The 23,951-nt window shown below is 40.6% G+C and overlaps 2 protein-coding genes across 5 annotated transcripts in view; one reads left to right on the top strand and one right to left on the bottom strand.

Moving 5' to 3' along the window:
- UBAC2 (UBA domain containing 2) overlaps window positions 1-23,951 on the top strand; it is a 170,574-nt gene that overhangs the window by 23,892 nt on the left and 122,731 nt on the right. The window contains exons 2-4 of the mRNA XM_061435278.1: window positions 5,851-5,978; window positions 8,281-8,400; window positions 8,933-9,042. Of these exons, the coding sequence (XP_061291262.1) occupies window positions 5,851-5,978; window positions 8,281-8,400; window positions 8,933-9,042 (358 nt within the window). The remainder of the gene's footprint in view (window positions 1-5,850; window positions 5,979-8,280; window positions 8,401-8,932; window positions 9,043-23,951) is intronic.
- Window positions 14,477-22,464, bottom strand: GPR18 (G protein-coupled receptor 18). 4 transcript variants are annotated; one of them, XM_061435286.1, is made up of 4 exons: window positions 21,787-22,464; window positions 19,945-20,123; window positions 18,009-18,061; window positions 14,477-15,644 (listed from the first exon to the last, which is right to left on the bottom strand). In XM_061435286.1, exon 4 carries the CDS (start codon window positions 15,608-15,610, stop codon window positions 14,609-14,611), a length of 1,002 nt encoding a protein of 333 aa, XP_061291270.1. In that variant the 5' UTR covers window positions 15,611-15,644; window positions 18,009-18,061; window positions 19,945-20,123; window positions 21,787-22,464; the 3' UTR covers window positions 14,477-14,608. The 4 variants fall into 4 exon arrangements, with proteins under 4 accessions (XP_061291270.1, XP_061291267.1, XP_061291269.1 ...); XM_061435283.1 differs by having other exon boundaries at window positions 18,009-18,436; XM_061435285.1 differs by lacking the exon at window positions 19,945-20,123.

Here is a 23,951-nt window from a genome sequence, read left to right on the forward strand (position 1 = left end):
AGCCCTGGTGCTTCCTTCTCTTAGAAGGACAGATTGGATTAGGACCCCACCTTAATGACCTCATTTAACCTTAAATTACCTCCTTAAAGACCCTTTCTCTTCAGTTCAGTTCAGTGCAGTCGCTCAGTCGTGTCCGACTCTTTGCGACCCCATGAATTGGAGCACGCCAGGCCTCCCTGTCCATCACCAGCTCCCGGAGTTCACTCAGACTTAGGTTCATTGAGTCGGTGATGCCATCCAGCCATCTCATCTTCTGTCGTCCCCTTTTCCTCCTGCCCCCAATCCCTCCCAGCATCAGAGTCTTTTCCAGTGAGTCAACTCTTCGCATGAGGTGGCCAAAGTATTGGAGTTTCAGCTTTAGCATCAGTCCTTCCAAAGAACACCCAGGGCTGATCTCCTTTAGAATGGACTGGTTGGATCTCCTTGCAGTCCAAGGGACTCTCAAGAGTCTTCTCCAACACCACAGTTCAAAAGCATCAATTTTTCAGCACTCAGCTTTCTTCACAGTCCAACTCTCACATCCATACATGACCACTGGGAAAACCGTAGCCTTGACTAGACGGACCTTTGTTGGCAAAGTAATGTCTGTGCTTTTGAATATGCTATCTAGGTTGGTCATAACTTTCCTTCCAAGGAGTAAGCGTCTTTTAATTTCATTTAACCTTAAATTACCTCTTTAAAGACCCTTTCTCTTAATGCAGTGGAATTGGTGGTGAGAGCTTCAACACATGAATCTGGAGGAGGGCAGTGGACATTTCAGTCCATGACACTGATTTTCTGTCTACTTGTGTCACTGATTGCTGAGACAGGAGTGCTGAAGATTCCTACTATAATTGTGGATTTATCTGTTTCTATAAGTTTTTGGTTCATGTATTTTGAAGTGTTTTCTCAGCTCTCAAATTCTGTGATTCACTGTGTACCCCTCTCCATGTTTTATTATGAAAAATTTCAAACATGCTGAAGAGTTGAAGAATGGTTGTAATAAACACATATACCTACCACATAGATTCTCCAGGTAACATTTTGCACATTTGTTCTATTAAATACCTGTTTTCTGTTTCATCAGTTTGTCTTATTTTTTTGATGATTTCAAAATAAGTTGTAGTCACTTATTTCTAAACACTTACGTGTACATGTTGTTAACTAGAATTTAATCATTGTTTCAAGTTCTTTTTTTTTCCTTAAAGTAAACTTCATATGGTGAAATGTATAGGTCTTGAGTAAATCTTGCTGTATACAGTAATACTGTATACTTTCCCTGTGATGTAGGACTTCTTGGACAATTGTATATTATCTTGTAGCTTTCCTCATTGGTTTTTTTGGGACCTCATTTTTGCTCACCTTAAGAGGAGAACTTAACGGTTCTCTGATTTAAGTACTCAGATCTGTATTTTTAGTGGTTTAGTCCTAGACAGAATGAAAATGGTTGAAAAAATAGGATCAGTTATTAAGTCAGTAAATAACTTATTTATTTTCAGTCTTTATTTTTAATTGTGGTAAAACATACATAACATAAAATTTGCCATCTTAACCATTTTTTGGTGTATGGTTCTGTGGCATTAAGTACATTCACATTGTGCATTTATCTCTAGAAGTCTTTTCATCTTTGCAAAACTGAAACTCTATACCCATTAAACAGCTCCCTATTCTTCCCTCCCCCCAGCCCCTTGAAACCACCATTCTGCTTCCTGTCTCTGAATTTGACTACTTAGATAGCTCATATAAATGGAATCATACTTATCATTTTGTGTGTGCTTATCATTTTGTATGTGACTTATTTCTTTCAGCATAATGTCCAAAAAGTTTATCCATGTTGTAGCATGTGAGGATTTCCTTCCTTTTAAAGACTGAATATAATTGATTCTATTCGATTATATGGATATACTGCATTTTATTTATCTACTTACCCATCATGGATGTTAGGTTGCTTTCACTGGCATTTAGTGAGCGTCTCTTAGACATTAGTCACCCTTCAACACACGAACATGTGTTGACTGCCTTTATGGACCTGATCCTGCTATAGGCAGGGATACTGAGGGATACTGCAGCAGTGAACATATAGACAAAACTTCTGCCTTCAGGAAGCTTATATTCGAGGTGGGAGGGGGGTTCAGGGTGGGGAACACATGTACACCCATGGCTGATATAGTCAGTGTATGGCAAAAACCACTACAATGTTGTAATTAGCCCCCAATTAAAATAAATAATTTTAAAAAAAGAGAAGCTTATATTCTAGTGGGGACTGAGGATGGGAGATGGGCAGTACCCAAAGAAATGTATTTCTTGATTCCAAATTGTAATTTTTCTCACATTTTAGTGTTTCTAGCCTTGGGTTGTATTTTACAATTGGTGCCATCTTAGAATTACATTTGACAGTGTTTCTTTTTTAGTAACACCTAAAATAATGGTGTATCTTACAGTCAGTTTGAATCATACACTTGATGAATCACTATTTAATAAGTCACTTGTTGATAAGTGCTATGAAAAAATAAACTAGAACAAAGGAGAGACAGAATCACATGGGCTGGCCGCAGATAAATTTGAGCAGAGTGTGTGTTCAGTACAGATATTTTTTTCATAGCAGGACTTCCTACCTGAAGGACGTAGTGTGTTGGTTAACACTCTGTTCTCACTGTGGACTGGTAACAACTTGTGGACTGGTGACTTTGAGTGGCACTGGTGAGAGGCTAGAGCCTTGGTAGGTGGGGGTGGAAGTGGGCTTAGAGAGCACTCTGCAAGATGGCTGTAGATCTTGTAGGCAAGGTAAGGGCGAAGGTGACAGAATTTCCCAGCCTAGGAACTGGCAACGTTTCTCCTACCGCTCACAACAAAAACTTTGGCCGCATCTTTGATTTCTCCATTTGCCCATGCTTTACACCCCATTAACCAGCAAATCCTGCTTGCTGTACCTTCAAAACGTACTCCAGTTCTGACCACTCTCACCTTCAAAACATACTTCAGTTCTGACCACTCTCATCTTCAAAACAAACGCCAGTACTGACCACTTTCACCACCCCAATCCAAATCACCCTGGTCCAGGCTGTGATCATCTCCTGTCTGGATTATCATGGTGGCCTCCTTCCTGGTCTCGCTTCTTGTCCGTTTGCCTTCCTATGGGGTATAGCAGCCAAAGCGATCTTGTGAAAACACGTCTGATCGTGTTATCATCTCCTTTGCCTCCCCCAGAGCATCCTGCCACTCTCTGAGGAAAGGGTAGAGTCCTTGTGGCCTCTAAGGGCTCTCCACTGTTTGCTCCTCAACTTCTCTGACCTTATATCCTGCCTGTCTGCTCTGCGCGCATTCTCCCCTTGGCCATCCTGGCAGCCTTACTTCATCGTGTGGAGTGTGTTTCTGTCTCACAGCCCTTGGACTTGCTCTTCCGTCTGCCAGAAACACTGCTCTCCAGGCACCTGCCGGGCCCACATCCCCAGGCGTCTGCTCATACCTCACCTTAGAAGGGCCTTCTAAGCTCCCTGTTCCCTCCCCACCAGCACTGTTTCCCCCTACACCAGGGCAGGCTAGTTAGTTAGGCTGCAGCAGCCAACTGCTTTAAAACGTCAGAGGTCTGCAGCGACAAGCTTTGTTTCTCACTGTTGGCCTCCCTCTCTGTGAGTCACCCAGGAGGACCTGTCCCACTCTGTCTTCCATGCTGGGATCTGACTCATAGCCGAGCCTCCATCTTGAGCACTGGCACAGGTTAAGGACAGTCACTGGCTGTCCGGTGTTTGCCTGGGAGTGACGTCATGTTGAGTTGGCCACATCATGTTGAGTTGGCCAAAGCAGGTCACATCGCCATGTCCCACTTCAGTCAGGGGCAGGTGTGGGTGGGCAGCAGTCCTGTCTCTTACCTGGAAAGAGAGCAGGAAGTCCACGGTAGGTCACACAGCCTCGCTCTTTACCCTGCTTAATTTTCCTGTAGTATTTATTTCTATCTGTCATGACATGTGTTTAGCTCACTTTGTGTATTTTCTTTTCTCCGCTGTCTAGACTGTAAGCACCACAGGGGAAGAGCTTTGTCCATCATCTGCTACTGTATCTCAGGGCCTCGGGGTGATGCGTGGTCCCCAGCAGCAGGAGCTTGTTCATTGTAGAAATATGAGTGAGGACACCAGAGCACACTGTCCATTTATTCATATGGTGACATGTAAGCCACTGGGAATGTGGAGCAGGAAGGTTACTGGAGAAAAGCAGTAGCGTTGCTGCTCAGTGGAGGTGTCTGTTTGAGATCTGAGACGATGAACCTACAGTGGTTCCTACAGGCTGCAAGGAAGAGGCAGGAATAAACGAGGGGGCCCATTTCACAAGCATAGATGAAGTCCAGGGTCAAGAAGGAAACCTTCAAGGTGCACCTTCATTGCCCATGCGCGATCCTCAGTTCTGTCTGAATGGTAAGGGAGGAGCTTGCCGCAGTCATCACCTGGGATGGTGATTGCGGTGGTTGGGGCAGTTTTCCCTGCCTTCATTCTTTAATAGGATTTCTGAGGGAGCTTCTCTTCTCTTCATTTCACAGGTGAGGAGAACTGCGGGTGAAATAGCGCTCGATAGAACTGCTCAGGCTCACAGCTGTAGTGCTTCCCTGTACATTTGAGCTCCTGGGCGGGGGGGGGGGGGCCTCCGTTTTCTAGAGGGTGGGGAGCTCTGTTAGCTTTTCGATTCCCTGGAGCCTTGATTGCATCTTAGTGGTGGAGGCAGTATGCAGCGACTTTACCCGTGGTTTGAGTTTAGCTGTTGGTAAGACCTTACCAGAGAGGAAATAGTTGAGCTATTTTTACATACGTAAACAAGTGCGGTAACCACACCACCAGCTGTGACCAGTGGATTCTTTCCCAGGGAATTTATTATGAATACCGTTGAAGTGCGCTTCGCATGATCTGAGAGTGTCCCTTTTGGTGATGCTTTCCTGTGGTCCTGAGTGTTGATGATCTGTATATTTCATTCCCTCAAGGAGCTGTGCTAGGCTTTATAGCCATCATTCAGAAGCATAAAGAAGAGAATCATATTGAAGATTCTTCCTTGGGAATCTTTAATGTAGTCAGGAAGGCAAAGTTCCAGACCCTGACTGGTAAAGTAGTATCTGGAGACAGGGGTGCGGGGTTGGGGAAAAGCCCCCCCCTAAAATGGGAGAGACTGACTGGAAGGAAGTGGAAACCGAGCTGTCATTTGAAGGCTGTGTGAGATTCAGACAAGGCTCTGGGGGTGCCCGTTGTGGAAAATCTCAGCAGGCCACTGCAGTCAGCCGTGTTAGCACTTTTAACCGTTTCTTAAATTTCCCTGGTGGCTCAGATGGTAAAGAATCCGCCTACAATGCAGGAGACCTGGGTTCGATTCCTAGGTCAGGAAGATCCCCTGGAGAAGGGAATGGCAACCCACTCCAGTATTGTTGCCTGGAGAATCCCATGGATAGAGGAGCCGTGTGGGCTGCAGTCCATGGGATTGCAGAATCGGACACAACTGAGCAGCTTAAATTTCTTAAAATAAGTGTTTGTGTACGTGAATCCCAGTCATGCTCAAGAGCTGACTGGTCAGTTTGATGGAAAGCCTGCTTGTCTGTTTCTTTACACTTCAGTGGCTGCTTTTCTGAAAGGTAGTCTATGAAAGTAAACTTGGTTTGGTTTCATATAAAAACCAGATGACAACAAAGCCCCCGTCAGCAGTTTCCCAGCGCCCTTTGATCACTTACCTCTGCAGGGCGATGTTTTGAAAATGTATGTACACAAGAATTAAATTCCAGAGCATGTGAACTTTGTCTTTATCCTAATTCAAAAGAAGTGAATTCTCTTGCTCTTCACTCGTATGGTCTTTAGAATCTTAGGGACAGGCGTTCTGAAAGCCATGTTGTTTTCCCCCCAGACAAGGCACCTGTGTCCAAGTGTCTCCTACTGGTCCCCAGCGCCCTGTCCCTCCTGCTGGCCCTCGTCCTGCCGCACTGTCAGAGGTTCTTCGTGTACGACCTCCAGGCTGTCAAGGACGACTTCCAGGTGAGCGCCACTCCACTGGCCCTGGGAGAGGAGAAAGCAAGTCTCTTGTCTCCGATTTGCCCTCCTTTCTGCCAGTCTCAGTGTCTCATAGCCTCTCAGTTTGTAAGAAATATTTATTATTACTATCCCGTTAACAAGTCATTTTTCCAGTTGTATTTATTGATAATTTTCAGCAAAGCAGATTATATAATGAAGCAGTTGCAGTATTTCCAGTTTCCTTTTGCACATTTCAACTTCACCTTTTACTATGGAAATGCGATTTTTAATTTCAAGAGATTTAAACTGTTAAATCTGTTTTGTTGGTATGATGAGTTTGCATACTTAATATTTGCAGAAACTTGCCTCAGTTTGAGCATCTGTTAGATGTGCTAAGCTCTCTCAGCTCTAGCAGATTGTGAGTATGTGAATTTCTTTTATGGTGGTGGTTAAATCAATAAGAAGTTTCTCTTGGATTTTTGCCCCACTCTCCCCAAATCTCTACGTATTCATCACCCAGGAAGCTCTCAGAGGCCTGTCCTTCTAAGGGTTTTATGTAGATTTATTACTCAGGCGTGCAGGTGTGCTAAGTTGCTTCAGTCATGTCTGACTCCTTGCGATCCCGTGGACTGTAGCCTGCCGGGCTCCTCTGTCCATGGGGATTCTCCAGGCAAGAATACTGGAGTGGGTTGCCATGCCCTCCTCCAGGGCATTACACAGGCAGGATTGATTACATCACAGGACATCTGTTAGTTGACCCACCTTCCAGCTCCTCTACTCCCTGAGGTCAGGGCGTGGGACTGAAGGTTCCAACCTTCTAATTACAGGGTTGGTTTCCTGGAAGCCAGTCCCCATTCTTAGGTGCTTCCAAAAGTCACCTCATTAATCTGACAAAAGACACTGTGATGGCTTTCTTCACTTTGGCAATTCCAAGGGCTTTAAGAGTTCTGTGCTAGAAACGGGCAAAAACCAAACATATATTTTTAAATGTGTGTGTGTGTGTGTGAGCGCGTGCGTGTGCTCAGTCATCTCCAATGCTTTGCAACCCCATGGCCTGTTATTATAGTCCCCCAGTCTGCTGCAGAGCCGGTTGCCGTTGCCTTCTCCAGGGGATCTTCCTGACCCAGGGATCAAACTTTGGTCTCTTGCATCTCCTGCACTGGCATGTGGATTCTTTACCAGCTGAGCCACCAGGGAAGCCCCATTTCTAATTTATAAATCACAGTATCACAGAATGTTAGTGCAAATTATGGTTATAATCGCCACCTTTTCTTTGTTAAATTCTTGATTAGTCATTTTAAGCATGATAGTCCATTCTTTTCTTAAAAACATTTTAATTTTTCATTTATTTGTCTTTTAGGGGCATTTCTCTAGCTGCAGCGAGTGGGGGCTGCTCTCCAGCTGCAGTTCTTGGGCTGTGCGTTGCAGTGGCTCCTCTTGTTGGGGAGCAGGGGCTCTGGGGCGCGGGGGCTTTAGTTGTCGACCTGCAGTCTCAGTGGTTTTGGTGCACTGGCTTAGTTGCTTCAAGGCATGTGGGGGTCTTCCTGGATTAGAAATTGAACCCACCTCTCCTGCATTGGCAGGTGTGTTAATCCATTCTTGAGCATGACGCTTTTTCTTCATAAGGATGTCATTAATGCCATTGCTCAGGTGGGCTTCACCAGGTTCCTATGACTGAGTTATTTATCTATACTACTGCTTTCTGTGGGAATATCGTAGAGCTTCCGTTACGATTTCAGTTGCTGTAATAGAATGGTTCTTAACCCTGTCCATGCAGTAGAATCACCTACATAACCGTTTTTCTTTCTTGATGCCCAGACCTTGCCCTAGACCAGCTGAGTCAGAGAGCCTAAGAGTTGGTGTACTTTTTAGAAAGATCCCCAGGGGATTCTAGCATCTGGCCAGCCCTGAGAAACACTGCTCGTAAGGGAGTGTCAGGGCCCTGAGGCCCCAAGTTGGCGCCTTTCTGATCATGGGGTGGTGTTACTTTGGTTCATCTGGCTGGGTTGACACCAGTCCCATTTTCCTGGACCACTTTGTGGGCATCTGTGCTCTAGGGCTGGGGCCTGCCTGGGTAGAGGACAACCATCCTCTGTCCAGGAGTGAGAATAGCCCCACTCTCCTGCCAGAACCTCCTAGGATGCCCTCAGTATGCGTCTCTTAAGAGCTGCTACAGAGATGGAGAGTTTCAGTTCTGCCTTGGGAGATCTGAGCTTAGAGTGTTAAAAATAAGCAGTCTGAAGTAAACATGATAAATTTGCTAACGAAGAGACCCCCAACAGAGCTTACTCATATTTGTTATTCTTTTTTAATTCCCCATCTATAGATCTGGAGGTTGATTTCTGGAAGAATAATTTGCCTTGATCTGAAAGATACTTTCTGCAGTAGTCTGCTTATTTATAATTTTAGGATATTTGAAAGAAGATATGGAAGCAGAAAATTTGCAGTAAGTTTTTATGTATTTTCCCTTTGTTACTTTGGTTACGGGGAAAAGATATTTGTTTTCTTATTTTTAAGTAGTTTTGTTCGCTTGGTGTTATTTTTAACAGTTGTCTTTTTATTACATAATCCTCTGTCTGACTTGGAGCATGGACATTAACCAAAGAAAAATTTGAAATTGAAGCCTTTAGCATAATAAAATAATAATAATGGTGAAAATAGATAATAATATCAGTGCAAGTGGGCAATAACCACTTTAATTAGGACTTTTAATATAGTTCTAATCACTCAATTTGCTTAATAGTTTGTGCCTTACTTGTAAAAATGAATCATGCTATAAATATCTTTTCTTCAACATACTTAGAAATTATGGAAGTTAATAACATTTGATCAATATGGTTTTAATCCCTCATTTTGAAAAGTCTTTTGGAACAAAAAGAAACTTTAAAAAAATATGTGTAAACCTGAGTTGGTTTTAATTGATTAAGGTTATTTTTAGAAGTCTCTTCCCTCTAATGTTCTTCCTGTTTTGTTTTTAGTCCTTTTTGCTGGGCTCCTGGGTTTTGTCAGTGGTGGGTGACTTCATCCTTGTTGAAGCTGTGCGGTATTCCTTTGGTGTCACTATGGCCAGGAATCTGCCTTCTGGATTGTAAGTAGCTCCTAAAGATTAGCTTAATTCATAACTATGTAAATCTGATTTAAAGCATTATTGTACATGAAAGTCAGTAAAAGAATATTTTAAGCTTTTAGATGTAGTAAAAATTGATTTTATATGTAAAAAATCCAGTGTATACCTACATTTTCATTATGTTCTTGAAGCAGATAAAATAGATCTGAAAAATAGATTTTATTCTCAGTCTTTTTTTTCAGCTTTCAAGTCTCATATTTTAGAGAATTTTAAATGAATTTTCTGTTCTGGTCCTGAAGATACAATTGTGTTTTCATAGTTAAATTTCATCTTTGTTAACTTCAACTACTTAAACACAAAAATACAACATTTAATTAGATTCAGTTAGGAAACAAAATTAATTTGTCTGAAATTAGGCTTCTGAAGAATGATGCTTTTGTAAAATGGTATTGTTGATAAATTTCCGCCAAATATAAAAGAAAATAAATAGGTTATGACTTTGTGCCCAATCTGCAGCGGGCAGCCTAACTTGTAGAGTGTTTGTGCTTTCATATTGTGTTGGTCTTCTTTAAAAACAAAATGAAAAAACATGTATTAGTTTGTGAAATAACTAGCAGCAAGGAGCAGAGTTGTTAACACATACAAATGATACTGAAACATCTCTGAATGAAGTTTCTGAGGCTGTATTTAAGAGATGAGATACTGTGAAATAAAGACACCATATATTAAAAATTCATGTGTACTAATTTAAGCCTTATTTTAATTTTCAGTATGTGTTTTTGAGAACTCTTAGGCTATGCAAGTATCTTGATCCAGCTTCACTTTGGATCTGTATTTTTAAAATACGGCTAGTGATCTAACAGCTCTCACACTTACGTCGTTAATACTTAACAGTTGTAGTGGACTTACTGAATTATTGGCATGAGTGTCGATTTTTAGTTGTCTTATGAATGTTTAATTCTGAATAATCTTTTAGTGGAGACAGATAAAGTTCTGTGTCGTAATTATGCAGTTTTTGAGCTTTATGGGTTGTGATTGCAGTTAGATTAAGAAGTTCAACTATTCTGCTATTGTGGAAGATTGTGTAGTCATTAGGAATGATGCTGTATTGATTCAGAAAATAAGCAGCATTACTGAATCATTAGTTTTTCCCACACATTTCTCATCGAGACCAATTCTTTTGGTTCTTTCTAAGACCTATTGAGTTGTGGAAAGGTTATGCATGTCATGTATGTTTGTGTTAGAATAAATTGAGGGGGTGGGTAGTAACATGGCTTTTGATTATTATTTACGTTGTTTTCTTGTGAGGACTTTCTTTTCTGTTGTACTGAGAGTGGAGTGACAGTTATTTCTTTGTAATGAATGATATTTTTTTATGGAATCCTAACTGGTACATATAAGGAATATTGATTCAGTTTTGAAATAGGTGGTAATGTGTGTGTGTGTGTTTAACCAATTCTTAAGGCAAGAAGGCATTTGCCTATTTATATCTTAACTATAGCAAGAATTGCAAATTTGAGTAAATTCAAAAGTTATAGGATCCCCTTTGGAAGACTGGATGTTAATTCAGACATTACCTAAATGAAACAATATTTCCCCTTCTGTTATTATATGGCTTATTTGAATCTTGAAGCATTCTCAAACATAGACTTCTTGGAATATAAATCTTTACTTCAATAAGTAAACTTTGCATTTTGTAAATGTATCTTTTACTTGATGGTAGCAAAGCTTCAAAAACTCAGGAAACTTTTTGGTCAGTGTGGTGTATGTGCATTATGTGCCATATTTCCCATATAATGTTTTTTTCTTTCTCATCAGTGCCAAATTTATCTGCACTCCCAACAGTTCTTCACTTCTTATTTAATTGTGTCTCTCTCTTTTTAAAGCTCACCACTATTAAAACTATAAAGGTCATCAGTGACCAACTGATTTCTGAAGCCAGTGGCTTGTTTTCACTTGTCTTATTTGACCTTTCAATAGCACACTGTATGCTTTTGGCATCCCATTATTTCATGAAATAACCTGCCCTCCTGAGTGCTAGCATACTACTGTCTCCTGGTCCTTTTTGAGCTTATTTATTAACTCTTGGCAGCTCCTTTCTCACACTTACGCCAAAAGCTTCCTCTACGCCATCTTATCCACTCTCATGACTTCAGCTATCGTTAACATCTGTTGTTTGTGTCCCAGTTCTCCATTTCCAGTTCATATTACTTTCCTGATCTTTACTCGTATTTCCTGATGGCTTCTCAGACTCCAAGAAAATTCGTCGTGTTCAGAAGCTGTCACCTCCTCTGGTCACCTCTCTTTCTGTGCTCTCATCTCCTCCTCCTTCTGTACTCTTTAATTGAAGGCATTTCCATCTACACAGTCATCCAAGCTGGAACTCTTTCCCTTTTCTCGTCGTTGGAGTGGGTCACTGAGCCTTATTCGTTTGAAGTGCTGGGTGAATCACCCCTCATTATGTATTGTCGTTATCTCAGTCTTAACTAGTCTTTAACTTTTCTTGCCTAGATTTTTATAATAATTCTCTAAATAGTCTACCTGTCACCTCCAAAGCAGTTCATGCACTGTTTTCAGAAGTTGTCTTTCTAAAATAGAAGTTTGACCATACTAATCTTCCTTTTAAAAACCTTTAGATCTTTATTTTCTTCAGAATAATAATCAAACTCCAAGATGGCATCAAGGCTGTCTGGAATAGTGTGAATGGCTTAGGCTTTGCCAGCACGTAGACCAGATATAATTGAGGTTTCCTCGCTCTGCCGTGTGTTGTGTGTCGTCATAAGCAAGTTACTTCTCGAGTTCTATTTCCTGAGCTCAGTTTGTAGAAAATCCTCATATGTAAATTGGGGGGTCTGTACTTGACAGGGAACTAAATAACCTGTGCAAACATCCTAGCAGTAGTAACTTCCCCATCCTGTATGTGTGTGTGTGTGTGTATATATATATATATTTTTTTTTTTTCTTTTCCTTCAAAGCCTTTATAATCTGACCCCAATCCAGAGTTTCCCATTGGTCATTCTTGTATTATTTGTTTTCTTGTATCTTCTTGGTTTTCTTTCTGCACCCTGTTGTCCTTCAGCAGGATTATTCGTCCTTTTATGTATAGTCCAACACATTTATTAAAATCCCTGTTAGTGTTGATTGCTTTGCATCATCACGGTCATTATCTGGGCCTCCTGTGCCGCCCTCCTAGCCCACTGAGGGCAAACCAACTTTCCGTTATGTACTCGCTGCCTCACCCTCAGGAATGTTGAAGGGGTAGCCTTGGTTGTAGTGTAGCCCCTTAAGACTGTAAGGTGAGGTCTTGGAACCATAGACATGTTCATCTCTTTTTCTGGTGCTTTACAAAGAAACTATACCTGGCATGTAATAGATTCTCATGACTGTTACTTGATAATTGGACAACGCAACCATTAGGTTTTGAAAGTAGCTATATATTAGTTTCTTCCAGTAACCCATGCTTATCACACACCTGTCCTTACATACCTATTATTTTTTTTCATTGTTAGTATTTATATGTAGATGTTATATAGTTTCTCAGAATCAAATCACTCCAGAATAAGTAGAATTTGAAGTTTTACATATCATATTAAAGTATATCTGATTACAATGCTGAATAAAATTATTTTTAATTAACTGTTTTTGTTTTTTTGTAAGAACCGTGACATACATTTTCACTTTTTTGACTTTGTGTTGATAAAGACTTTAGTTGTATCATGTGCTCTCAAATTCTTCTCATCAAGAAAAGTCATTGCAGAGAAGTTGCATTTAATAAATTATGTAAGAGCAGATTAATCTGTATAGGTGAGAGTAGGCTGTGACTGTATAGCACATATCGAATAGAGGTTTCTCTTGTTTTAGCAATATTCACTTAATGATATTTAAGTGTCTTGCTCACTCGACTAATAAAGCTAAAAAATTCAAGTGGTTTTCTCTCAGTACCATCTTGACTCCTTTTCGTTACGTAGCTATGAGAATGTTTACATTCTGTGAGCTTGTTTGCTTTTTACTATTGAGAAATTGGTGCTTGACATGAAAGGAGAGCTAAACTTGGTTTCTAATGCTGGTGCTTTAGCCGAGCAAGTCACATAACCTATGTGGACCTCATTTTCTTTATATTTAAAGCAGAAGGACTAGACAGGAAGACCATCTAAGAGATCTTCTGGTATGAAAATGCTATTTTATGATTGGGTTCCTTTGTGTTTATCTCTTTTTTTTTCTTTAAGAATATTTATTTTCCCATGTTATAGAAATATATTTATAGCCAGTGCATTTATCTGATTCTTAGTCCCATTAGGAGATGATCATGCTAAGAGTCATGCAGGCTATTCGGCAAAAAGGAAGTTACTGCTGACTCATTTATGTGCTTTCATAATATTTAGAATAGTATGTTTACAGATTATAGTTGACTTCCTTTCCTTTTTAAATGGAGAAGTCACTTGGTTACTTCGTTAGGAGGAATTAAATGATAAGGCTTGGATATGAATCCAAGCCTAAGTTTTACTAGTCTCTGACTAGTAAAACAGTCAATCCTAAAGGAAATCAACCCTGAATACTCATCAGAAGGACTGATGCTGAAGCGTCAATACTTTGGCCACCTGATATGAAGAGCCCACTCATTGGAAAAGACCCTGATGCTAGGAAAGATTGAGGGCAAAAGGAAAAGGGGGCAGCTGAGGTTGGGATGGTTAGAATAGCATCACTGACTCAATGGACATGAATTTGAGCAAACTCTAGGAGATAATGGAGGACAGAGGAGCCTCGTGTGTTGTAGTCCATGGGGTCACAAAGAATAGGACGTGACTTAGCAACTGAACAACATATTTCACCATATAGCAGAAACCTTATGTCATGGGAATGAACTTAGATTATTGGGCAGAAATAGGGTCTCAGGTTCGGTTTCCCCCAGTAGTCTGAAGTAGAGTCTGGCGCATACTAGGCTCTCAGTAAGTATTTATTGAGTGGCTGTAGTCTGTTTCCGAAGGAAAATGAATTCAGTGGAGGGGAGGGCTGATGGCAATGACCTATATCACGCCTCGGGTGTTTGCTTCTGCAGATTTTGCTGTACATCAGTAACAGTGATGTGTTGAATATAGTTGTTTTTATAGGAATCCCAGAAGTTTTATGTTTAGAACACAAAGAACTGAACTTAGACCACCATTTCTGAGTGTAAATCAAACCAAAAGGAGCTGCATCTAGTTGGAAAATAATTCAAATTATTTCAAACAGTAGCTCAATTATTTGAGATCATGTAATTCTTATTTGCACATAGGGTTAAATCCAAACAGTCAATGATGTATTTAGATAAGGCTTGAATCTGAAACAGGAATTGGATGCTTTTCTCCCAGTCATTCATGCAAGTGTTTTATGTAAGTTTTTAATATAAAAATAATGAACTAGAATGTTTCAATATATTTAATTATGCTACCACAATAATAAGATCCCACAAAAGAGGAAGGGTTTTTTAAGTTTATTTTATTGTTTTTTCCAGGAGAGAAGGGACTTGGTGATATCCTAGAGATTATCCACTGACCCTAAGATAGATAGTAAAGTGTATTTAAAGAGCTTGAAGGCAAACAGTGACAATTCATAACATTTCACTGTTTATGTTGCTTAGTGACCGTAAGCTACCTGAGCGGAAGCTCTTTCTGCGCACGCTCCGAAGGTAATTACGGTACAGCATGACGCTAATGACTCGAGCCTGAAATTGTTTCGAAACGATGTAGTAGAGAATCACGTCCAGACAAGTGCTGAGGTTCATGAGGAAGGTGGTGAAGGCTCCCCAGGGGTTGTAGCTGTTCTCATCCCCTCCCAGCATCAGGAAAGCAAAGCAAATGTGGAAGGGCATGAAGCAGACCAGCACCTGCACCATCAGCGTGATGATGATCCGGATCGACTTCTCCTTGACCTTTGGCTTCAGCTTAGAGGTCTTACCGTGAAGGAGACTATGGATAATGACCAAGTAGCACCCAATCATGATGAACAGAGGAATCAAGAAAAAAAATATCAGTCGAGTGAAGTTCAGCGCGTTAATAGCTTTTAAGTAAATGATGTCAGAAATCTTGAGGCAGGTAGGGGGGGTGGAGGAGGCTGTGTCTGGGTCTTCATAGAGCAGCAGGAGTGGGATGGTGGTGGTCAGGGTCATTATCCAGACGCCCACACACGCCATCACGGCCTTGCACGTGTTTTTAAGTTCCTTGGCATATTTCGGCTGTACGATGGCCATGTATCTGTCAGCACTAATAAAGGCGAGAAGCCACAGAGCAATACTCGGGTAAAACACTGTGAGAGCCCCAAGAATCCGGCAAAAGTACTCTCCAAAAGGCCATTCACCTTTTGCGTAGTAAAGCATCCGAAAGGGTAAGCTCATTATAAACACCAAGTCCAGTAGCGCCACGTTCATCATATAGACAGTCACAGTGGTTCTTTTCTTGGTGGTGCAACTGAAAACCCATAAGGCGGTGACGTTGACAAATAATCCAATGATGAAGATGCAGCTGTAGAAGACGAGGGCTGCCACCTTGTATTCATCTGGATGTGGGTCGATAGGAAGGCCAGGTTGAGCTTGACTGTGAGGGGTGGTGGTCATCTTACAGCTCGTTGGTGGGCATGACACTTAGAAACTGTAGAAGAGAAATAGGAATGAGACCTTAGTTGAAAAATAAATGCTTAACATTCTTACATTCAGCTTGGCATGTCAGTGGATTTTGAGAGTACTTTATGTCGTAGAGTCAATATATGTGTCTTAGTATTTGTTAAGAAATACACTCCCTGGATATTACTGCTAATATGTACTAGCCCATTAGGATGGTCTGGTGTGTCACAATGCACTGGCCAGTGTATTCATTTTCTGTCTCCCTGTAGTATGGGGTTGGGTAGCCGTTGTTCCTGTATTAGGTATCCTTTGTTAGGGACTACTTGGGGAAAGGCCATTCTGAATTTTGACTCTTAAGCTTGTCACTTTTTATCATCTTTATTCTGTTTAAATATTTGGTAACTAAGTAATGTCTGATTTTTATTCATTAAGTATAATTTTAATATATAATGGATTATTACTCATTAAATATAAAACATTAATGTATAAATTATGTACTAGAAAGTAAAGAAACCATACAGCTGGTTGACTATCGAATATTGAGTTCTCAAATGTCCTCATTTGAGAGCTGGAGGCTTTCCTTCTTACCGCTGTGTTGTCTGCACTGCCTGATGCATACACAGTAGGTGCTCAGTTTGCTGGATTGATGGCTGAGTGCAGGAAGGAACCTTTGGCAGGGTGACCCACAGTAGCTACTCTCTAGTTTGTCAATGAAACATTGCTTAATTGGCCATTAAATCTGCTTTTTTTTTTTAAAGTGGCAAACAGTTCTTAAGAGCATCATGTTCTAAGCTATCGTAGATTAGAAACAGCAGTTCTTGTGCCATGGTGTACAGATTAAGAGCTTGACTCTTAAAAACAACAGACAGGCTAGTTTTTAACGTGAAGTTGGGACTGCCTAATGCTGAATCCTCCAGATGGTGTTTACCAGTGTCCCAGAAGGAGATGTCATGGCCTCAGAGGAGCACAGAGCACACCACCTTGAGAATAAGCTGTTTCTAGGATAGTAGCTTTCACCTCCTCACTCTGCCTAGATACAGAAGAGTAAGTATTGTTTGTCAATTTTAATTTTTTAAAAAAGGAGTGTCTGAGACAAGTAGTTATTAACAAGAAGTCACTCAGTGACTTTATGTGTTTGCAGAAACTGTATAATTTCTATTCCTCACGCCACCGGCAATGCCCATTTCTACTGGAAAGGAGTTGTGATTGTAAATATCATTGACCCGCCACCCCCCTGTGTGATACTTCCATCACCCACGATGTAACATCAGCAGCAGTGACTTTAAAAATAGACTTGCTACACACAGATGGAACCTCGTGGCATCCCCCTGAAATAAGGAGGTGTAAGAAAGTTTCCTTCAAAAATGTCACTTTGCAGAGTGGGCTTCCTCTCGTTCAGCTCTGAGGCTCTTTAGTGAAAACTGTGGGGGAGATGGGCCATCTGCTCAGTGACATCGTGGGCAGTAATTTAAAATTGATTAGAGCAGTTGCTGTGGACAGACAAGATAGGACTTTGTTTTCTGCCTCCCTCTCTCCTCCCTACCTTTCCGAGTTTGCCAAATATTTAGGTTAAATACGATTTTTGAAGTAGAATTCTATATATTTAAAAGCCTGTGTTAATTAAAATTTCCACATATTGGGGTGACTGGAATATTAATTTCTATAAAATGAGAAAAATACTACATAGAGAAGTTAAATCTCTAGTATCATACAAACATAATCATTTTAGAGACTTGGCTCTTATTTTTAACTTTCAATGAATTTTTCCACAATAGAAATTGTAATATAAATGACATTTTGTATCCTTTTCTCAGAACTCCCTCCACCCATCCTCATCCCTGATTTTTGTCCCAGAAATTCCTTACTTACAAACTTCTTCTGAATGAATCTTTTCCTCCTCATTGGGCTCAAGCTGACTTTATTATGTCATGAACAGTTTGCTCATTTGCTTAAGGTTGACTAAAATCTGTGATGCATGTGTTTTAAAGGCATTACCATACAGGTTGTACTCCATACACACACATACATTTTTGGATAAATATTGAAAAACGATTAGCTTGTAAGTCAGTGTTTTAAAAGCTTTCGACATTCTTTGAAACAGTGTAATTGAAAACCAAGTGATAAAGACTCCTGAAGATACTTACAATTTATTATATCAACAGTCTCTGTAAGTTGAAAAAAACTACGTTTACTATTAATGTAAAAAATACTGAAAATAAATGAAAATCATATTAATAACATAGGAAGATGACAGTATAACCCATTTGAAGGTCCTTCACCAACATAATTTCAGCAACATATTATTAAAATAAAACAAAGATCTTGAGAGTTAACAAATAAGTACAACATTACTTCTGATAATCTGTGATAAAAGTGATTAAATGCTACTTACCTCCTGACCATCAAAAGGCTGTTTGAGAAGAACATTTTTCGGTAAACACAGTTCTGTAAAATAGATATCTTTGAGTTGCTTGTGTTAAAATAGCTCTTTCTAGAAACCGTGTATTTAAGAAACGCTATATTTCTTTTGTTTTAGGCTCTTCCGTTGCTTTAAAAAGTTGTTTCAAATATAATACTTGGTATAGGACTTGGTACTCGCTCAGCTGCAATTGCTGCTTTGTCTCTTTCAGGAAGTGCTCGCTGAAATAAGGCTTTTTCAACTTATGACTTTGCCCTGGATGTGGTTTTTCTCTTTCACAAATGATTTGTTTATGAGGTCATGCTTAGCATAAGCTCCCTTTGAAATGATGGCATGTATTTAAGAGAATCACAGAAAAATGTCTTCACTTTGTTTACTTTGGTGCTTAAAGCATGCATCATCTGTTGAAAGAGAATGGGATTTGATATTGACTAGAATAGAATTCATAGTATAATGTATTCACTTTCTAAGCTGTGTGACTTTGTTTAGTTACTTAAACACCATGAACCTCTGTTCCTACTTAGTTTGTGTAGCGCTAAAATAGAGATAATACCCATCTGGTAGGATTGTGAGGGCTCTAAACCAGGAAAGTCCAAGTGCTAAGGTGGCACTTGGTGGGAACCCTTTACTACGAGTTCCTAAAATCGTCGAATATCTACTTTTTGCTACTAAAGTATCTCTAAATGGTAGAAATTTGGGCACCCTCAGTTACTTGGTTCAGCTTTGCACATACCTTTCCCTACTCTGGTTTGCTTTATTTTTTAAGTACCCAGTGTTTCATATCCCTTGTCTATCACATGGAAGACTGGAAGTAATTCCTTTGGCAAAAACATCCCTATGAATTGCTAAGAAAGGACTCTGGGAAGCAGCAATGGAAACACAGACATCGAGAATAGACTTATTGTCACGGCTGGGCGGTTGGGGAGAAGGAGAGGGTGGGAGTTATGGAGAAAGTAACACAGAAACATACATTAACATGTGTGAAATAGATAGCCAATGGCAAGTAAGACTCAGGGAACTCAAAATGGGGCTCCATAACAACCTAGAGGGGTGGGATGGGGAGGGAGGTGGGAGGGATGTTCAAGTGGGAGGGGACATGGTAAATCTATGTCTGATTCATGTTGATGTTTGATAGAAACCAGTGCAATACTGTAAAGCAATTATCCTTCAATTAAAAATAAATACCCCCCCCCCAAAAAAAAAGGACTCTGGGAGTCTTGAGTGGAATAATTTACATATTAGTATTTTAACCTAAGAAGGGAAGTGAAAGCAAAGAAAAGAGAAGTGAGCAACTCCAATCATTGCCTGCTTGGCTATATTAACTGTTTTTTCTTTTTCTTTAAAAAAAAAAATCATAATTTCATTTGCTTGTCCTAAAACTTTAATTATCTTTATACTTTGTTATGCATGACTTGTCAGCTTTTAAAAGGTATGTGAACTTAACGGTTTGGTTTTTTGATTTAAGACAACTTGTGGGCACATGCTCTTTTTTTCCTCCGACAAAACTGTAGTAAATCTATGACTTACAAATTATTTAGACCCTTTCCTTTGGTGATTAAAATACTTTTGATTGTGATAATGCCAGGTGAATGGGTTTTAGAAGCACAAGCAGCAACCCCGAGCTACAATTTCTTGTGTAAATGGAGATTCAAGGCCCAGTGAGGGCCAGTGACTTGCTGAGAGCTCAGATACCCAGGCCTAGTCTCTTCTGGTACCAAGTTCCTTACCCTCCCCTTTCTGCCCTGGCTGCTGTAAAGACTTTCCATTGGGAGGTGATTACATTGATTTATTCACTAGATGTGATAGGCTCATTGCTGAGTTACATTATAGTCAGTTTTTTACACACAGAGTTATGTTTCATATGCAGGATAGGAGTTTGCTGTTTTACCTGGAGATAGGAGACTCTTACCTGCAGATCCAATCTTTTCATTGCCCTGCTTTCCTATAGCCTGTGACAGGTCTTCTAAAATTCACTGCTGGTTAGTGTTCTCCTGCTGCTGAAGTCAGCAGGTATGGGAAGGCATAGATCTCATTAAGAAAAGGCCCCTTGTCTGCGCAGGGAGAATCCTTTCTCTGACTCGACAGTCTCTGGGGGAAGGCACCAAGGGACACAGCTTGAGGGTGGGCCCTGTCTTTCTCTCCATCCCAGCCTAGGCTGTTACACCAACCTGTGGTATCCCTTCCCAGCACACTCCCATCTCTTGGTATGGCTGGCTGCTATTTATCCTTAAAGCTTTAGGTTAGATGTTGCCTTTCCCACGAAATCTTCTCTGACCCCTGAAGCTGGTTGGTTATTTGTGCCTGTAAGGTTCTTTAGCACTGGCTTCTTACCCCTGTAGTGGCATGTATTTGTATTGTTACTGGGTCTTTACTTGCCTTTTATCCTCCTCTAAATTGAGGTCCTTGAGGGTTTGCATGTGTTGTGTATGTATGTGTTTAACTGCCGTTTAGTAAATACTGGTTGAACGTATGATTGAAAACATAGGTGAAGAAATCGAGGGTTGAGGGAGTCATGGGTGAAATATTGAGCCCAGTGTCAGCATCAGGGACATTTTGACTTGCTAATGTGAAGGGAACTTGCCAATCGCAAGGAACAATAGAGACAAGACCACCCCCTCATCCCACCCCCCGCCCCTGACACTACAGCACTTAGCATTGCTCTCTGGGTTTCCAGGCTTCTCACAATAATTTTACGTTGGAAAAGAATTTCAGTTAAAAAAAAAAAGAATTCCCCCAAACCATTTGGCAGCGAGTAAACAGTGGATCAAGAATTAAACTTGTATGTCTAGTTTGCTTCTTTAATACTTGAACCTAATGAATTTTTTATTCAGATGGAAGAACTTGTCTCATTCGGGGATCATTCTTGCAGCTTTAATTTCCTGACTTAGATTGGGATATGAGTGAAAGAAAATTGTCACCTTGCAAAAGAGGGATTTCACAAGAGTTCCCTTCACCTTATGGAACCATCCATTTCAGCTCCATTTTTGAATTCTGGTTTTAAGTACTAAGAGCCCCAAATGAATTTTTATTTTAGCCCTCGAGGCCAGTTTTAGAGCAAATATAATTTAGTTAAGCCAATTTTACAATTATCGGAAAGGATGTAGTTAATAGACTTACACAGTAAATCCCCATTATAAAAGCATGCTCTTATATCATGAGATTTTGTCTGTGCCACAGATAAAACTATATTTCTCATTCTTAACACATTTCTCTTTTCCTCAGTAGGTATGAGGCTTATCCTGGTTCCTCAGACCAGTATTATGAGGAGGGCCCTGCTGTTGTCACTGTTTATCTTGCCCAGGCAGGTGGCCATCAGCAGACAAAGGCTCTAGAGCAGTGGGTAGACAGCCAGTCCCCACAAAGAAGAGGTGGGGGGCAAACAAGAGTGAGACTCCTGCCTGGCCCTGCGGCCTCCCACTTAGATGTTAGGGATCTCTGCGCCCTGCCCCCTCTCTCTTCAAGTTCGCTTCTGAAGTCACTGCTCCTTTTTTTTTTTTTGGAGGGGGCCAGATATGTCGCATAGTGGTTTCTGGATGAAAACGACTGAGACACTGTTTGTCTCCATCTATGTTACTGTAACTCCAACAACTTAACAGCTGTAGTCTTATAGCCAAACTGGTATCTACCTCCTTTCCATTTGATTTTCTAAACAGTATTGTAAATTGAGCATCTCCCAAATTCCTCTTCCTTGGCAATTTTTGTTCAGTTTCACAATTTTACAGACACATAGACAATCAGATGATTTACTTACCTCACAGCAAAGAAGTTGAGTCCAGATAACCAAAGTGATAGATAATTCTAGTTAGAATAGATCTAAACTGGCAATGAAAGTAGGGTTGCCTAAAGATATTAAAGATTCTTTCACTTAGAGGATCTTAGGATAAGGCTTCTTATGGCAGTGAAAGCACTCCTAGACCCCTTAAAATCCCAGGTCAGGAGTTTGTGGGGTGACGTTTCACTCACTGCCTGGAGAGTCATTCAGGGTCCCCGGGCACAACTGGTTGAGTGGAACTCTGGTTATTGTGATATACTGGGCTGCCCCCTACAGAGTCTGGTCTCACAGTTAAAGGAGATAGTATGTGTAGAGAGAAATGAATTTCTAAGGGAAGATGTCTAGTAATATGGTAAAATAGCAGTTTAGAAGAAAAAGGTAGTGTGGAGAGTCAAGACTGGTAAAGAAATGAGTGTGTGTTATCGAGTTACTTAAATATCCAACCTCGTGTACTAGTGTGTGTGATGGAGGCTTTTAGTATCTGTATTCTAAAAAGTAACTACGTGTCTATAGGTTGAACGTTATTGGTTTTAAAAGAGTTACTTAGGATTTTAAAGAAAAAAATTATCTCTGTCGTTACTCTTATCTATATTATGAGAGGTAAAGAGTCATCAGGCAGAGGTCTAAGTGCTTTCCATGGGATCATAGAATTTAATCGTCATGCCAACAGCAAAGTATGTTGACACAATAGTAGTTTCGATGGTGTAACCCAGGGATGTTTACTCAAGATTCTCAGATTGTGAGATTGTGTTGTACTCTTTCTCTGTTACGGTGTTGTACTTTCTTTCAGTAAGTTTGCTGAGGTTGGTCCTACTTAGTAGAGAATAGTCAAAGTAGTCATTCAATCTGTAGCAAAAAAAATCTTCTGAGGAAATAGAACTTCCTGTCCTATCCCTGTTGCTCACCAATGAGTTGGTATTCCCCAGGAAAGGTTTTGTAGCTGGATTCTGTCAGCCTGTAAATTTAATTTTGCAAGGGAGATTGCCGCCATTCAATGAGCCAAAGACTTTGAAGCACTCAAGAATGGATGTATCCAAATGGTCAGTAAACGTGTGTGAGTATGCCTAACCTCATAAGTAATCAGGGAACTAAAAATTGAAACTGTCATAAGGATGTTACTACCCACACACCAAAGTGGCCACAGTGAATAAGACTAATAAGAAGTGTTGGCGAGGGTATGGAGCAACCAGGAACTCTTGGGCATGGCCAGTGGGAGCTTAAATTTGGCAGACAGCTGGATATTAAGTACTAAGATGAAGATGCGTACACCTGTGACTCAGATTCCACCCCTTGGTAGAAATGCATGTTCCCGTGTACCAGGAGATGATAGATAAGAGTGTTCATAGGAGCATTATTTCTAATTGCTCCAAATTAGGAACCACCCACATGTTCAGCAACTGTAGAGTTGATAAATCAGTTGTGTAAACAGTTTTCTGCCTTTCACAATCAAAATGGATCATACAGGAGATGCATGTAACAGAATGGACAAATGTAGTGTATATGGTGTGAAGCGAGAAAAGCCAGACACAAAGGAATTCATACTGTACGATTCTATTTGTATGAATTTCAGAAAGTAGGCCTGGAGAAGGCAATGGCAAAGCCTGGTAGGCTGCAGTCCATGGGGTTGCTAAGAGTCGGACACGACTGAGCGACTTCACTTTCACTTTTCACTTTCATGCATTGGAGAAGGAAATGGCAACCTACTCCAGTGTTCTTGGCCTGGAGAATCCGAGGGACGGGAAGCCTGGTGGGCTGCCGTCTATGGGGTCGCACAGAGTTGGACACAACTGAAGTGACTTAGCAGCAGCAGCAGCAGCAGCAGCAGAAAGTAGGCCAAACTGAAATAAAACATTTAGGGATTCACACATAGGCAGTAAAACTCACCAAAAGGTTTGTGGGTTGTGGGAGCCTGTTTTTAGAGGTGGGAGTTGGAGGTGTCTGTGGCTCTCTCTCTCTTTCACAAGTGTGTTGTTATTCACCCCTTGATTGGACGCTCATCTTTATTATTCACATTTTGGGTCTGTCTTGTTGACAAGGACCTGATCCATCTATCTTCACATGTCTCAGAGCACCTAGCACCGTGCTTAGCACAAAACAGACCTCAATAAATAGGCTTTCTGACTTCACTAGCATGCATGTATTTC

The sequence above is a fragment of the Bos javanicus genome, chromosome 12 (genome assembly GCF_032452875.1).
Source record: "Bos javanicus breed banteng chromosome 12, ARS-OSU_banteng_1.0, whole genome shotgun sequence".
Lineage (NCBI taxonomy): Eukaryota > Metazoa > Chordata > Mammalia > Artiodactyla > Bovidae > Bos > Bos javanicus.